The sequence below is a fragment of the Neomonachus schauinslandi genome, chromosome 9 (assembly GCF_002201575.2).
Source record: "Neomonachus schauinslandi chromosome 9, ASM220157v2, whole genome shotgun sequence".
Taxonomy (NCBI): domain Eukaryota; kingdom Metazoa; phylum Chordata; class Mammalia; order Carnivora; family Phocidae; genus Neomonachus; species Neomonachus schauinslandi.
This window is the reverse complement of record NC_058411.1, coordinates 63682336-63699633: the sequence shown is the minus strand read 5'-3', so window position 1 is coordinate 63699633 and position 17298 is coordinate 63682336. Positions and strand designations below refer to the sequence as shown.

The 17298-nt window shown below is 36.4% G+C and overlaps 1 protein-coding gene across 1 annotated transcript in view; it reads left to right on the top strand.

Annotated features, from left to right (window-relative positions):
• NUBPL (nucleotide binding protein like) overlaps positions 1-17298 on the top strand; it is a 217126-nt gene that overhangs the window by 156781 nt on the left and 43047 nt on the right. Inside the window, exon 7 of the mRNA XM_044918054.1 lies at positions 11126-11219. Within this exon, the coding sequence (XP_044773989.1) occupies positions 11126-11219 (94 nt within the window). The remainder of the gene's footprint in view (positions 1-11125; positions 11220-17298) is intronic.

The window sequence follows — 17298 nt, the reverse complement described above, 5'->3', positions numbered from 1 at the left end:
TCATTTTGGAATGTGGTGACCTCAGATATGGGCAAATATTTTCTTAGCATTTGGTTAGAAGAACAAACATGGTATGCTCATCGAGAGAAATTTAAATTTTGACTTACATGGTATGACAAGTTTCTATTTGAAGTGATTTTTTTTCAGTGTTAATCCTGTTGCTTAATTACCAGTGCCTTTTTTTTTTTTTAATCTGTGATCTCATTTCCTCTTTGGATAAAAGCCTCTATAAAGTAGACAAAGGTTGTTTTTATTATCCCTATTTTGCTGAGTAAGTTTTGGGCAAGTCATTTGACTTCTGAGTTTCATTTTCTCTATCTGTAAAATAAGAACAGTGGGCAAGATAATCTCTGAGGTCCTTTCGAGCTCTATAATTCTGTGTTTATACCATTGTAAAATGAGGGAACAGAGACACAGACAAGTTAAAAGCACTTGGCTAACTTCAAATAATGAATTAATAATAAAACCTTGATATCTAACTTTCTGATTAACTGTTTATTGACCCTTTCCCATAATCCTTATGCCTATTACTGAAACTTTGCTGATTTCTTTCCTATTTGAAAATACAGCCATTTACAAAAATTATGCTATAGATATAATCCTTTTTTAAAAAGCTCAAATATGTTTCTACATTTTCAATTAAATCTTTATAATTTAGTAGGTGCTTATTCATATCTTTAAAAGGGGGAGGTCTTATAAATATCAATTCCCGTAGCAACTAACGACAAATCAGGAAAGAAAGCATATCTGAAGTTATGTAGTATAAGTCAGAAGTAAACCAGTCTCACCTGTAGCAAAAGAAAAAAATAGGAAAAATTCTTTTTTTTAAAAGATTATTTATTTATTTATTTATTAGAGAGAGAGAGAGCATGCGAGTGGGAGAGAGCTCGAGTGGGGAGAGGGGCAGATGGAGGGGGAGAGAGAGAGAGAGAGAGAGTGAGAGAGAAGCAGACTCGCTGCTGAGCGGGGAGCCTGATGATGCAGGGGCTTGATCCCAGGACCTTGGGATCATAACCTGAGCCAAAGGCAGATGCTTAACTGACTGAGCTACCCAGGTGCCCTGGACATATTCTTAAAAAAAAAAATTTTTTTTTTAGTATAGTTGGCATGCAATGTTACATTACTTTCAGGTGTACAACAAAGTGATTCAGCAAGTTTTTACATTATGCTATGTTCACAAGTGTTAACTGTCCCTATGCATCATATTACTTATTATTGACTATATTCCTTATGCTGTGCCTTTTATTTCCATGACTTATTTATTCCATAACTGGAAGTCTGTATCTCCCACTCTCCTTTACCTCTTTTGCTCAGTCCCCTACCCTCCTCCCCTCTGGCAATCATTTGTTCTCTGTATTTATAGGTCTGATTCTGTTTTTTTATTATTCATTTGTTTTGTTTTTATATTTTATATTTTATTTTGTTTTTGTTTTTGGATTCCACATATGAGTGAAATCATATGGTATTTGTTATTCTCAGTCTGACTCATTTCACTTAGCATAATACCTTCTAGGCCTATCCATGTTGTCTCAGATGGCAAGATCTCTCTCTTTTTTTTTTTTCTGGCTGCAGAATATTGCATTCCATACCACATCTTACCTGTTTGTCTGTCCGTGGATAGGAAAGATTCTTAAGTGACAGTTTTCTTCCATCCTTTTATTGATCCAAAATTTGTATTTGAGTATGTGGTAAGCATTGGAATGATTTGAGCTTTCTTTTGTTGGCTGAATTTATATATATTGCTGTCATGAGCGTTTGTAGAAAGATGTTTTATATTATTTAGAAAGTTAGATTAGACTTCTCAACCTTTAAGGGTTTGTGATTGAATTCCTTCCCATTCCTCACCTCAGTGGCAATCCCTTCAACAACTTTTCAGGATTGTATTGATCTTGTTAATTATGACATTTTATATAGATATAACACATTAATTTCTAGATGAGCTAGGATGAGGTATTTTAGGATGACAGAGTAGATTGTAGTTCGATACAAATTTAAATATAAGTTCTTTGAAAAATTCAGCTTAATTTTCCAAAAGCTATTTTGGAAAATATGATCACTCTATAAGATTTATTCAGTATACCAAGTAACTTTTAGTTTTTTGTTTTTATATGAAGTACCCTCTTTTTGGGAAAAAAAAGGAGCTTGTTTTGTTATTTTGGTGCTTTTGGATAAAAATAGCTTTTATTCACTTTTCCCTGTAAAATTCCTCACAAATATTTTTCAAATGAAATACGTAAGATCATAGTCACGTTTTTGTTTTTTAAGTAGTTGGAAGGAAACTTAGTGATCGTCTTATGTAAAACTTTATTTTACAGTTGAGAAAACTGAGGTCCAGTGAGGTTAATTCTGTGACCCATGGCTATATAGCTAATTAGTGACAAAAATGATAGGAATTTAGATATGCCAATTATCAAACTAAAACCCTTCTATTTGGGATGAATAGGTATCTGGATTCTTGTCTGTACTCAGCTAGATTTATAGTCTAGATTTTTATCAAACACCTATTCCAGTGCTGTTTTTATATTTAAAAAAACATTGTAATAATTTATGAACCAAAATTTAAAATCCAAAAGCTGCATTATAGTAGCTCACACTTAAAATATAACAGCATATGGAACTACAGTGTCTCACAGTTGGTTTCCTACTTGATATGATTTAGATCTCCAAATTTTTAGAATACAGTCTGAGCCAGTTTCAAAAATATTATGTTCAAAAGCTGTAGGTATTTAAAAAATCTATATTTATTTTCTCTTCTTAGTCTCTATAAGTTATTTATTTTAATTTAAACAATTACTCCACATAATTCTTTTGTATAAACCGTTGGTAGAATTATGGTTATTGATTTAAAAGAAAACCAGAATTTAGTAGTAGATTATTGAAAGCTAAAATATTCTTTGACAGCTCAAAGTCAGGAAATTTATAGTTAACATTTCCATGGTTACTAGACCCTTGCTCTGTAATATAAAAGACTTTTAAAGGATCATGTAAGGAAAGAGTACGACCTTTGACATACCATTAAAAAAATCTCAGACGTGGGGCGCCTGGGTGGCTCAGTCGGTTAAGTGTCTGCCTTCGGCTCAGGTCATGATCCCAGGGTGCTGGGATCGAGCCCCGTATCGGGCTCCCTGCTTGGCGGAGAGCCTGCTTCTCCCTCTCCCTCTGTCTGCCGCCTGCCTACTTACGCTGTCTCTCTCTCTCTGTTAAATAAATAAATAAATAAAAATCTTAAAAAAAATCAGAAGTAAAAGAAACATTATAATTAACCAGAAAAGGAAAAAAATAAAGGAAGTGAATGAATTCTTCTATTTCTTACTTATATTATCTAAGTAAATAATTTTCTCTTGGTCTGTAGACCCTGTTTTATATATCTGTATTATTTTACACTGAAAAAGTGATACAGAAAAGCTTATGTTCTTGTGGTAGTGAGGTTTGCTAGCAGAACTCTTCAGGGCCTTGGAGAATAGTGATGCTGCACCCCATTCCGTGGGAAACTGGGAACAGACTAGGATTTATATCACTGCTCCACCACTTACCAACAGCTTGACCTTGGGCAACTTTCTTAACTTCTCTAGTCCTCAGTATTTTCATCTGTAAAATAGTGATCATAACGCCCGGTTTACAATGTTTTTTAATCATGTATGTAAAAAGTGTTTAGTGCCTGTCTTATAATAAGCTCTCACTAACAGTTCTTTTCCTTCTGCTCTCCTTTACCTGTTACCTGTAGACCCACTCTCCACCTCTTCTCTCTTCACTAGTCCAATTCCACGTGATGGTCTAAGGCTGTAAAGTAGGACTTCAGATGGCAAGTAACTGAACTAAATAAACACAACTAGGACTGCTCTTCACATCATTCCTGGCTAGTGCATTGGGTAGGCTGCTCTTCTGGAGCAAGTGTCTCTCAAGTTCTGTAATATCCTTAATAACATCAGAACCCCTGCACAATGACTATGGATTCTCTTAGTGAGGCCCCATGCAGCTTTTATGGCAGCTACAGTCCTGCTCCTTCAGGACCTTGAATTCTCTCCAATACAATGATTTTTTCTAAGGATGTTCTTTCAAAGAATATTATAGTTTTATAGTTTTCCATATTAAAGAAAGTACTACATGTCTAAATATATTTTATAAACTATCCCAAATTAGGTTAATAAAGTGATTTATTACTCCTACTTAAAAAGAAATTCTGAGGTTCCAGCCTTTGGGTATATAGGAAAAGTTTTAAATTTTTTTTTTTTAAAGATTTTATTTCTTTATTTGAGAGAGAGACTGAGATAGAGGGAGCATGGGGGGGGGAGGGTCAGAGGGAGAAGCAGACTCCCTGCCGAGCAGGGAGCCCGATGCGGGACTCGATCCCAGGACTCCAGGATCATGACCTGAGCTGAAGGCAGTCGCTTAACCAACTGAGCCACCCAGGCACCCAAGTTTTAAATTTTTTTTAGCAATTTTTAAAAAATAAAATATCTTGATTCTCAGGTTTATAATATTTTAGGTTTTGGGGGGTATTAGGCCTGTCCTTCACTAACCTCTGCTCCTAGGTTATGAACATCTGTATGTATAAGCAGTTGGCCTACAGCAGGACTCTAGAGAACTTAGAGAGATATTCCCATAATGAACTAAAATACTCTTACTTTTATGGTAACAAAAAGTTATGTTGTGAGGTTTTACTCTTTCAGCTGTAGTATGGATTTACATGGGCATCTGTGGAGTGGCCTGGGAATTGGATAATCTTTTAAATATTATTTCAGAAACTAGGTAGAGTTACCAAAGATTGACCCATATATCCACTTTTAGACAAGAAGTCCTCCGTGAATTGATGCTCTCCCCTGGAATTGAGGCTGTCTTCGGGTTGTCAGGGCTGGTCTGCCCTACACCTCTGCCAAAAGAACTGAGAAAACGGGAGATGATGATAAAGGCAAAGATGAAGAGTAAAGTTTCTCTTCTCTTCACTCTCAGAACCTTACTGCTATCGCTCGGGTTGGTAGTACCTTTGGAGGGATTTATTCAGGTATTTCCCCCCCCTCCCCCGCCACACACACACATACACATGCACCTTTTCCTATAGAAAGGAACATATTTGAAAATGGATTAGAGAACTTTATCATCTGAAAGATAAGAATATATTAGGGAAAACATTTATATCATTATAACTTGAATAATTTGTTCTCATTTTATAATTAGGTCAGCTGTCTCATCAAAACAATCTTCATGGTTAAGTTTATTATATTTTCTTTTATCTTTTCTTTCCACAATTCAGTAAGCCATCAACTCAAATAGAAATCTTTTGCTATTCAGATTTTTATTGTAGTATTTATATCTAAATAATTTCACTTTTGTAGTAATTTTCTTCTTGCAACCAAAATAAAATAGTGTATGATTTTATAAATAGGCCACTGGGCAGAGCAAAAAATATGGTCCAGATTTAAAGAGAGCCACTTTATGTTCTATTTTAGATTTATATTGTATATAAAAGGTGCCTCACATGGCAAAATTGTAATTTTAGTCATATAAAATTGTAAAGGGCAACTTGACTCATAGAATCCCTCAGTGGATGTTGATGGAACACTGGGTAGGCCTTATGGAGGAGACTGGATGTGGAGAGGGAGTCCAGAGATTAATAAAGGATAGACTCTTCCTTCAGGGAGCTTACATTGAAGTTGGGGGGATAGTTATATATAAAGAAATAAGTATGCTAGATTTTTTAGAACTTGAAGACCCGTTAAAAACCTGGAAGTTAGTTGAATTGAAAATCCTAGGAGCTTGGTAATTTGCCTGACAAATTAATTTGTCCATGGGCCTGAGACAAGGTTAGCCGCATCTCCTAGTACTGGCATGGTTTCATGTCTGGGATTCCAAGCAAAGCACAAGTACTGTTCTGTTTGCTATTTGGGTACGACTGTGCGTAACTGGAGTTGGAGAACCAGGAAATCGGAGACAGATGGAAGAACTTAGGCATAGGACAGAAGTAGCAACAGGTATATGGCCAGAATCAGACACAGGGACACCACCTTGAGATCTAGTAATTATGAGTCAAAGTAGGCATAAAAGTCAAAACCAACTCTTCAGTAAGTAATTAAGAGCAGACTGGAAGGAAAGAGGCAGTGTCTGGCCCAGCTCAACTTCCTTTAAGAATTGGCCTTATCACTTACGGAACAAGCACCATATAAATGGGCTGCCTGGACACAGCCCACTTTTAATTATTCAGTCTAGATTTTGTCCCATTTCTCCTGCTTTATGATTTCTCTATTTGTTCTTTAGTTACACCCTTTTCTTGCCCTTAGGAGTTTAATTCTTCTTGGCCACTACTTTGCCTCCAGGAGGCTATAGCTCTGCCTCTCTTTCTTGGCAATGATTTTCCTCCCCGATTCCACAGGGCCCAGGGTCTACCCCACTGATGTTATTTTCATCTGGCTCATATTGGCCTTGCTAGCAGACCTAAGATTTCTGGGACACTTCACCTTACTTTGGAGAAGCATATATTGACCCTGTGGTGCTTAAATGTGGCCTGTTTAGTGATGATGATGGAAACTGCTATCCTAGAGGCTGACTGTGGTAAACTGCTTGAGCCAGCTAGGAAGCCAAAAATGGAATGCATCTCTGGGCCCTTTCTTTTCACACTTATAGCTCAGCCTGCCTGCACTTGTGCTCCCAGTGTCCTCTAGAGCGAGGCCCTATTGTTGCGGCTTCAGTCAGCTTCTTTAACAGAAGTGTCCATGGAAGAAAGTGGCCCGTGTTCTTTTCTCATTCGTAGCATCACGCTCTTCATAACTAATGTCCTGAAAAAGATAAATTACTTTATCTGCCCAAATAGAAGATACACAGAAAGGAGGGAATTGCCTTTATTCCAGTTTTTGAGTTACTTTCAGATCATCGGGCAGTATTTTGAACATAAAATATAAACTATTGTTTGGAGAAGGCCTATCAGCCTAAAATGACCCCAATCAGTGCTAGTTGGGAATAGTTTCCCTTCATAAGGTTGACCCCCCCCAAAAAAGAAATGAAAATAACTTAACACAGATTTAGTAATTATCTGGTGGCATAACTTTCAGGTGTTGGATATCTTAGTAAACAAAGTGAAAGAGGAATAAAAGAAAGGCAATAATTTAAGTGGTGATGTTGTAACAATGCACAACTGCCTGTGTATCTATAGGACAGATGAAAAAACAATGTTCTAATGTTATTTAAATGGCTTTGGACAAAAGCTCAGTGGCTGCATTATATTTGGGTACCAAAATCCTATTATCTCAAACCCTTTAGAGGTTGTATGTTATGGTGTAAAAGAGACATCTTTTACAGAGCCTCTCTCAGCTGACTCAGGTCTGAACTGTTACCCCTGATCTGTACCTCATCCTATCCTTCTGACCACGGGCATTGTTTTTGATCCTCCCATTATGCTGTTTATGTTTCCTTTCAGATTATTTTTTAAAGATTGTATTTATTCATTCATTCATTCACTCATTTATTTTAGAGAGAGAAAGAGAGTGCACATAAGCACGAGCAGGGGGAGGAGCAGAGGGGAAGGGAGAGGGAGGAGAAAGAATCTCGAGCAGACTCATTGCAGAGCCCCAATCCCATGACCCTGAAATCATGACCTGAGCCAAAACCAAGTGTCGGAAGCCTAACCAACTGAGCCACCCAGGCGCTTCCCACTTCAGATTTGATGCACATGTTTGACTCCCTAACCACATTGCTGAATTTGGCTATAATGCCGCCTCTTTATCCATAGGGCATCTCTGAACTACCTTGGTAACTCTACTTCTAGACTGATTTACTCTGTCCTGATGGGATCCTTTTAGTCTGGAGCCTGAGAGGGTTTTACCAGAGGTGAGGTTACCATGAGGCTAATGAAGTTTAAATTCCAGGTTCCATGCTCACTTGGTTTCCTTTGGGATTCTGGGAGTTGTAGAATGTTCCAGGTGGAGAGAGGAAGCATTTCTATGTAAGCATTTATGTTACTCAAGAGATCTCAGAGAAAGGAACTTGAATCTCTACAGCTTCAGCATTTTAGGGTGATTTCTTGTCACATTCTAAATAAATATTTACTTTTGTACCAAATCGTGCCTTCATAATTTTGTGTTCTTATTCTTAGAAAGGATCACACAAACTGTATATCTTCAGGCCACACAAAATCCCAGTGGGATCTGCCACTGGTTTTTACTAAATGAGGTACCTGGGTGTTTTGCTAGTACCTATTTACCTGCATTTAGTAACACACAACTTAGAAGAATAAACAAACTAAGTAGAATCTAGAGAATACCCAAATGACTCTAAAATCAATGCTTTCCTGACTCTTTTACAAGAGAACTGGAACTTGCTGGCAGCCAGTATATTGCAGTGTAGTATTAGTGACTGCTCTAAGACTGGAATTCACATACTTACTTTAGTTCAAGTTGGCACGCCTTTGTGGATCACCTACTGTGTGTGATCAAGGTGCTGGGCCAGAATCATTTTTTAGTTTAAATGCAATTTAAGAGACATTTGAAATTGTCTTAACAGTGAAGTATTTTTAGTTCCTCGGAACTCTAATAGTAGTTCTCTTTAAAGAAATAAGAAATTGGAGCCACTGTGATAAATATGATTAAATGCCAGGGAACAACAATGATAAATTGTTGGCACCAATCGTTTGATGTTCTGTGAAACAAAGAGACTTGTCAGTCTGCCAGTGCTAAGAGTTTCAGTGCAGAGGATATAAAATGAAAAGTATCCTTAATCTTTTTTGTAGATAGTTTCATAGATGATGGCCCTGGGTCGGTTTGGGGTAACTATTTTTCAAACCAAGGAACCCTAAATTGAAAATGAACTGTTTTATGTTCATCATTTCATCATTGTTTTAAAATGTGTCATTCAATCAGTATCAAATGCTTGTGTTTGAGAAATACCATAAAATTCCTAAAAGACAAGTAAATATATAATGTCAGGTACTGATAAATGTTTTGAAGAAAAAGTCAGAGGAGAGAGATTGATGTTTGGGGTTGGGGGTGCTGTTTTAGAAATGCTGTACTGACTTCCTAGCTATTCCTCGAATTTGCCAAGCAGATCCCCACTGGTTAGAACTTTTTTGCACTTACAGTTGCTTCTCCCCGGAAAGCTTTGTTTCCTTCAGTCTACTGCTTCAGTTATTTTCTGACTTCACTCAGTTTAAAGTAGTACCTTCCACCATTCTGTTCTTTTTCCCTACTGTACAAGCATATCTTTACCATTTGATTTTGGGAATCAAAGAGATTAAAAGAAATTCTTGGGGCACTTGGGTGGCTCAGTCAGTTAAGCATCTGCCCTCAGCTCAGGTCCTGGGATGGAGCCCCGTGTTGTCAGGTTCCCTGCTCAGCAGGGATTCTGCTTGTCCCTCTGCCCCTCCCCCTGCTCGTGCTCTCACTCTCTCTCAAATAAATAACGAAATCTTAAAAAAAAAGAAATTTTTTGATAAATCCTTTGCTGTCTGAACTCTTACTACTTGCTCTCAAATTCAGAAATTAAAGAGATTTTTAAAATATCTCTTGCTATTTGATCTGTATGTCTGAATTAGGAACCAAGTAATTTTGTATAGTAAAGGATACTTGTTTTCTTCATAGCACTTTATACCCTCTCATTTGTCTTTCTATCTGTTTGTCTGCCTGACTCCCTCACTCCTTCCACAGTGGCTGTGGAATGGGTGGGACTTTGTTTTGTCCACTGCTCTATCCCCATCACCTGGAACAGTGCCTGGTACCTAATCAATTCTCAATAAATATGAGTTAAATATATGTGTTAATAGATGAATGAATTATTGCTCTCTAGCTATGTTGATCTTCTTTCACTTGCTTACATTTACTAACCTCTTTCCTTTGCAGAGGTTATTTCATTATGTGCTTAATACCTGTCTCCTTCTATATTATAAATTCTGTGCGGCTAGAGACCATGGTACCATTTACTTGTTAGTACCTAGCTAATGCCTAATATGTAGTAGGTACTGAAACATTCTATGGGGGAATGAATGAATGATTAGGAGAAGTTCCTAGTAGGAACACCATATCTAATCTAATGGAAGTTAAGGGAAGTGAATTTCAAGCTGGGATCTGAAAAATAAGGATGAATTAGCAGGTGAAGAAGACCAGGCAGAGTGTTCTGGAGCTTAAGCTCAGACTTTATCCTAAAAGCAATAGAAGAATTTTAAACAAAAAAGTGGCACTATCAGACTTGCATTTTAGATGGACCATTTTTCAGTGGTGTTAGGAATAGACTAGATGGGCAGTGTCAAAGCAGAGAGACTGGTTGGGAGGCTTTAGTGATAGGTGGTTGTGGTCTCCATTGAGTTCTTGGCAATGGGCAAAGAGAGAAGTAGATACACTTGAGAGATTTTTAGAAGGCCGAATAAGTGATTGGGGCTAGTGAGGGAAAGGGAAGAGTTAAATATGATTCCAAGCTTCCACCTTAGGCAAATGAGAAGAACGTAGGGTACACAGTCTCAGTTGGAGGAGTCATCTAAGGAGAAAAGAGTCTGAGGAACCCTTAAGACCTATCTAAATTGAGCCTGAGCCTTAAGGCTGTGCCTTAAGAACTTGGTAATATAACTGAATTTTCTAGGTATAGATACTGAGATGCCTGGAAAGAAATAATCAAAATAATCAAAATGTTAATAGTATTGAAAGTCTAGTTATGTTTCTAAATTTTTCTTAATAAGCTTTGGTTATCATTATTGGTGTGTTTTATGAAGAAAAGTAATAAACTTTTAAAAATTATATTAGAATCTGCCATAGGAAATGCTGTACCAAAAAAACCCAAGGACACAAAGCTAAGGCCTTCCTAGGCTATTCCCAATGAAAATATTGTTCTGAATAGAAGCCCACTGTGGAATGGGTTCACCTTTAGCGTGTGTGTGTGTGTGTGTGTGTGTGTGTGTGTGTGTTGGGGGTTGGGGCAAGAGAGGAGTGGTCATTCAGAAATTTAACCTTTTCATTCAAAGAAGGTCTGCTGGAGCCAGAAAGTGTCTCTTATTTATTCACTTATCCTTAGTCTTCAGCACAGTCCCTGACAGTAACGGCTTAAGTGAAAGCTGTTATTTTAGATTTTGTTATTAATATATTTATTTTTATTTATATCACTATTCACTGTAATTGTTATACAATGATGTTATTTGTGTCATCTTGGTTTGTAGGTAGATTGGGGCCAACTCGACTATTTAGTTGTTGACATGCCACCAGGAACTGGAGATGTGCAGTTATCAGTCTCACAGAATATTCCCATTTCAGGTAATCTTAAACTTTAAAGTGATTTGTGCTGTCTTTGTTGTTTTGCTATTGCCATATAGAAAAACAAACTCTATGACAGGCAAACATTTTTATGTCTTCAAAACAGTTATTTATAAATTTTTATTTAGAGATCAGATTCATAAATTAAAATTTTCAAAATATTACCAGACTGAGTGTGTTTACAAAAACATAAAGACATTTTGAAAAAGTGGTGATATAAATCTGTGTTCTAGAAAAACAATAACACTTTATTGTTTAGGTAGAACATGGCTGTTTGGTTCACAGTCACCTGCAGTGACAGCATAGTGCCCGCTACATGGCAGGCACTCAGTAAATATTTATTCAGTAAATACTGAATATAAGTAAATATTAGGAAAATTTGTCTTTTTGGTAAATATGAGTATGGGAAAATTTTATATTCAGCTGATTATTGAATGTTAACCTTAAGAGGGCAATAAACATATGAGCTTACATCAACTACCCAATACTTCATTATGGTAGTAGATATCTTTTCTGTGATACAGAATATAAATATCAGTAGTTAGCTTTTGTGTTGAATCTGTTTCCAAGGATTTTCCTAAATTCCAGTGGAGAAATAATTGTAAATCTCTCTTATATATAAGGACTTTGGGAAAATAATGGAATTTTTTTTAAAAAGATTTTATTTATTTATTTGACAGAGAGAGAGGCAGTGAGAGAGGGAACACAAGCAGAGGGAGTGGGAGAGGGAGAAGCACGCTCCCTGCAGAGCAGGGAGCCCAGTTTGGGGCTCGATCCCAGGACCCTGGGATCATGACCCGGGCCGAAGGCAGACGCTTAACGACTGAGCCACCCAGGTGCCCCAATAATGGAATTTTAAAATGTCATTACAAATCAGTTATCTATTGGTAATAAAAAACTAAGAAATATTACTGACATTTAATCATCAAAAGGTTTAGAATCTAGATTTTTGATAAGTTATACACATTGATTGGAAATATCAATATAGCATCATGAAAATGAATTTTTTTTGAGGCTGCCCCAAAGGGCAGTAACATGAATATTTTAGATATTTAAATATATTTGTCACCTTATTTGAGTTTGAGACTTTTTCTTTGGTGAAGCAAGTAGAAAGTATGAGATGGGAGTAAATTGAAATGACATAGGAAAGTAGTTGAATACATCTTTTTTGTAATCAGTGTACTAGATAGTCTGCTTTTGGTTTTTTTAAGTAGTTTTCAGACTTTTGTATCTCTGAATCCTAAGAATACTCACTAAAAGTTTATTGAATAAAATGTGCTCCTGGCACCTTGAAATGCCTGTTGCAGACTTCTAAAATGCTTACATTATTTATGTGTATAATATATTGATAGAATTGGGCTAAATTATCATCTGTTCCCTGAATTGTGACTTGGTACGTTGAAAAAGTTAAATTTAGGGGCGCCTGGGTGGCTCAGTCAGTTAAGCGTCTGCCTTCGGCTCAGGTCAGGATCTCAGGGTCCTGGGATTGAGCTCAGCAACGGGCTCCCTGCTCTGCAGGAAGCCTGTTTCTCCCTCTGCCCCTCACCCTGCTTGTGTTCCCTCTCTCGCTGTCTCTCTCTCTCTGTCAATTAAATAAATGAATAAAATCTTTAAAAAAAAAAAAAGAAAAGAAAAAGTTAAATTTACTTCACACAGATAAACTAATAGCCCCAAGCAATTTACCTTTGTTTACTCAGATAACAGTCCCTCTATTTGGGTAGGATTTATGATTATATCACCCTATTTTTATTTGTGCTTATACTCTAAAACCAACAATGTGTAGATTGAGGTTAAGATTTGCTTCTTTCTTATATGCTAAAATTTAACCAGTAATATTTCTTTATTCCTTTCTTTTGATGAAGAGTCTGCCCTGTAATAAATAGTCATTAATATCATATGATTATAAAAAGCAGTATTTTTTTTGTTGTAGTAGTGGTAAAACATAGCAGTTCAGTAGTATTGAGTACATTCATATTGTTGTGCAACCGTCACCACCATCTAACTCCAGAACTTTCTCATCTTCCCAAACTGAAACTCTGTATCTGTTAAACAATAACTCTTCATTTCCTCTTCTCCCTAAATCCTGATAACCACCATTCTTTCAGAAACAGTATTTTTTATGTTAAGATGAGGAAATGAGGAATGAGAAAAATATATGAGGAAAATATATTTTAAAGGTTAGATAAATTTTGTATATTCAATATTGACTTTGTGCTTCAATAATAAAATTTTAGATCAACAAATATTTATCCATATAAAGATAGATGCTAAGCACTATAGAAGATCCAGGGGTAATTAAGTCACAGGTATTTTCCCTAGACCAGAGTTCTGTGATACTCAGAACTTTTTTAAGATTGATTAATATATGGGTTCTCCCCAGGAAGATGTATTTGTATCTACAGAAATACTATTTTAATGTGTCATTTCAGGAAGTCCACAGTTCTTAGGTTAGAAGCCCTAGCTCTAGAAGATAGAACAAGGGGAAGGGCGGGTGGGGGTGGGGGGCAAGCGGCTGCTAAGAAAAGAAGTACAATTCAGTGTGAAAAGTGCGATATGAGAAATCTAAACCCCATGATATCAGGGCTCTCACAGGACAAAGAGATCATGGATTTGACGGGAATTATAAAACATTGATGGAGATGAGCTTTAAAGAGTAAATATGAGGGGTGCCTGGGTGGTTCAGTCAATTAAGTGTCTGACTCTTGATTGCAGCTCAGGTCATGATCGCAGATTCTCTCTCCTCTCTCCCTCTGCCCTGCCCCCGTGTGCTCTCTCTTGGTTTCTAAAAAAAAAAAAAAGATTAAATATGATACGTTGTAGAGCATTCAGGATAGCACCATACCTTGTTTGCTTTGCTTTTTCTCAGCCTAAGGGGAAGAAATCAGAAAATGAAACCTCAGGTGTTCATAATTCTATTATAGAAACATAACATATATTTTACTTCCCATTAAAAAAAAAAAAGTGATGCATTAAAAAAAAAATAGGGCCAGGTACTAAAGATGCTTTTGAAAATTCATAAACTTAGTGATTTCAGGACTATGGAAGTAAAATTATTATTTATTAGTATTTTCTAAATTTTCTTTAATGAGCATGTATATATTTATCATTTTAAAAAGTAAATGGAAAGCACTAATTTTTTAAGGACAGATTTCTGTATAAGTTGGTACCATGATAATTGCCCATTATTAATAAACTGCCATTTAAGGACAGTCTTTCATATATTAATTTTTATATTTAATTATCACATGTATTATCCTTATTTTCTTAGATCTTTGAAGAGTTAAGCAACTTTCCCAAGGTCACACAGTTACAGTAGTTCATAGCTGAGGCTCATATCAGTTCTGATTGTGTTTAAAGCTCATGCTCTCAACCTGTACATAAAGCTGGTCTAATATAAAGCCCAACAACATATGACTCACTGATTTTCTGAGTTTAGTTCTAGTCCATTCAAATCCATTAGGTTGAAATTAGCCTAATTACTCCCGATAAAAATAAATTTGTTCATGAATATGCCTAAACCTGTGCACCCCTATATGATAAGTATCCAACCAACAGTCTGTATTAATGTTTACTATGTTCAGTTTTGTTTCTGTTTTGATTCCTGAGAGATTGCTTTGGGCTTCTTTAACTCATATATTCCAGGGAAGGTCTGGAGATAGTCTAGAAGCAGTCTCCTTTGACCTTTAGGAGTAGAGCCCCAAATGATTCTTGGAAAGACCAATATCATCTTTGAGCTGATCATACTGGTCTTGGACAGTTGGCAAGTTTCTAGGAACACTGGCTCTCAGTATAGAATTGCAACTATCAGTGTTAGTACATTCATACTGTGGGTCATTATGTCAATATTAAAATTAACAGCAATGAAAAGACTAGATTTTCGGCACTGAACATCTGTTAATTTTATACTTAGAAAAAAAATCCAGCAATAAAAATATCCTACCAAAATGATGTGTGTAGGGTAGGAGGGAGATACATGTGAATGTGTGTGTGTGTTTATGCGTGCGTGTGTGTTAAAGGCTTAGTTCCTGAGGTTGGAGCTATCTCCCAGGAAGGGTACCAACCAAGGAGCGGCTGAACTGGTTTGAATCATGGCTTTCATCAATTTATATTATCTGGAACAGCCTATCAGATCCATATCATTCTTTCTAGGCCTAAATGAATTCTCTCTTCTCTAATTATGAACCCAATTTTCCTTTCCTCTTATCATTGACTTTAGAACTCTTTTAAGATACTCTGTGTTCTACCTTCTCTTATGTTCCATATTCCATAAACCATATAAGCTTTTTAGACTCCCATTTGAGCCCCCCCTGTGATTTGACTTCCCTCTCCTTCCTCCTAAACTCCTTCACATAACCTGGGAGTCCCCTCTCAAAACCCTTAGGTACTCACTGCCCCCTCTATTCTCTCTTTACTTCCCAAAGTTTCTGTCTTTATATACATTTGACCCTCACTTAGACTGTCTTTCTTCTCTAATCAGTGGGTACCCAAATCCTGCATACCCTTTATTTCAAATGTCTACTCCCTGTCATCTTCCTCAAATCCCTACTTGGGAATAATTTCTTCGTCTTTGGAATTCACGTAGCATTTCATTTAGACCAGTCCTATAGCACTTCTAATATTCTCCATTTATAGCCTGCAAAACTGTTTTCTTCAGACTGTTACTCCCTGGAGGGCTAAGGATTTGTTTAATTCATCCTTGTATTTCTCACAGTGCCAAACTCCGTGCCTTCCTGTAACCACTCAGAAAATGTTGAATCAGTGAATGAGTGTTTTATCTGTTTGCCTGTATTATCTTCTCAACTGGGATGTAAGCTACTTGAATGCAGAACTTTTTCCTATTCATCATAGTATTTCTTAGAGTACCTTGGACAGTGGCTTCTGAATTAATATTGATTGAATAAATAACAAAGCTAGTTGACTAGTTATCACCTTTTATATAAACAGATTTGTGCCGCCTCATCTTTCTTACCATCCTGCTAGCTCAGTCTTGTGATCTCCTCCACCCCAAGTGCTTTTACCCAGGTGGTTTTTCTGTACAAGTTTAAAAAGGCATTTATTAAAAACGCATTTTATTTCACTCTTTGAGAGAAAAATACTTTCATTTTAGGGATTTATTTATGCTGTCCTTTTTCCTGTCCTATATATAATGTCCTTGTGGCTAGATGATACCTTTTAAAATTAATTTTGTTTTGGTGTCTGGGAAATAATGTGCATGTGGACACTTGCTATTTGGTTACATACAGGCTCTGTACCAAATTAGTAGGGAGAATCACTAGCATTGCTCCATTGTAAGACAGTAATAAATTCTCTCATTTACTTGCAGGGATGCTTAGCAAGGTGCTAACTGCCTCTCTGACTATTTATCCTTACCTGTGGAGTACCTGCCTACCCTACAGATCTATAAGGATCAAATAAGATAGTGTAAAAGTTCCATCTAAATGTATTACATTTTTTTAGAAACTACTTTGAGTTTTTTGGTGGGGGTGGTGGTGAGATGTTGTCAATTAGAAAGAGCCTTTGTATCAACTTTGCATATCTCCAAGCCATGTTGAGAATGAAATGAAATGTTTTATATTTGGAAAGGGACATCCTTTTGGAAAACTTATGGAGGCAGACCTGTATAAGCAAAAAGTTCCTTTTACTGAATGCAAATTAGCAACTCTTTATATGTGTTCCTTTTTTTTTATTATTTTGTTCCTTTGAATGGATGACAAGCTCATTATAAGAAGAAACTTTAAAGAAGAAAAAAAATTGTCCTTTGTGTTAAAAGTGTTGTGTACTAACAACAGTAATAAATATGTTGACAGCAGTATTAGTGACTAATGATTTAAATTTGAGCATACATGGGCTATTGAATCATTATATGCTACAAATACCTAGTAGTTGTAGTAATTGCTAGACGGAAAAGAGACAGGATAAAGGATGGGAAATAACCAATTATAGTCTTTGGATTTCTCTTGTTGAGCTTGTCAAGGGACACCTTGGCACTGCTGGTTTTATTTTTTTACTCCCTCCCCTTTTTCCCCAAGTGATTCAGTGTGCTGGGTTTTTGCTTGTTGTTTGTTAAGCTTTTAAATTA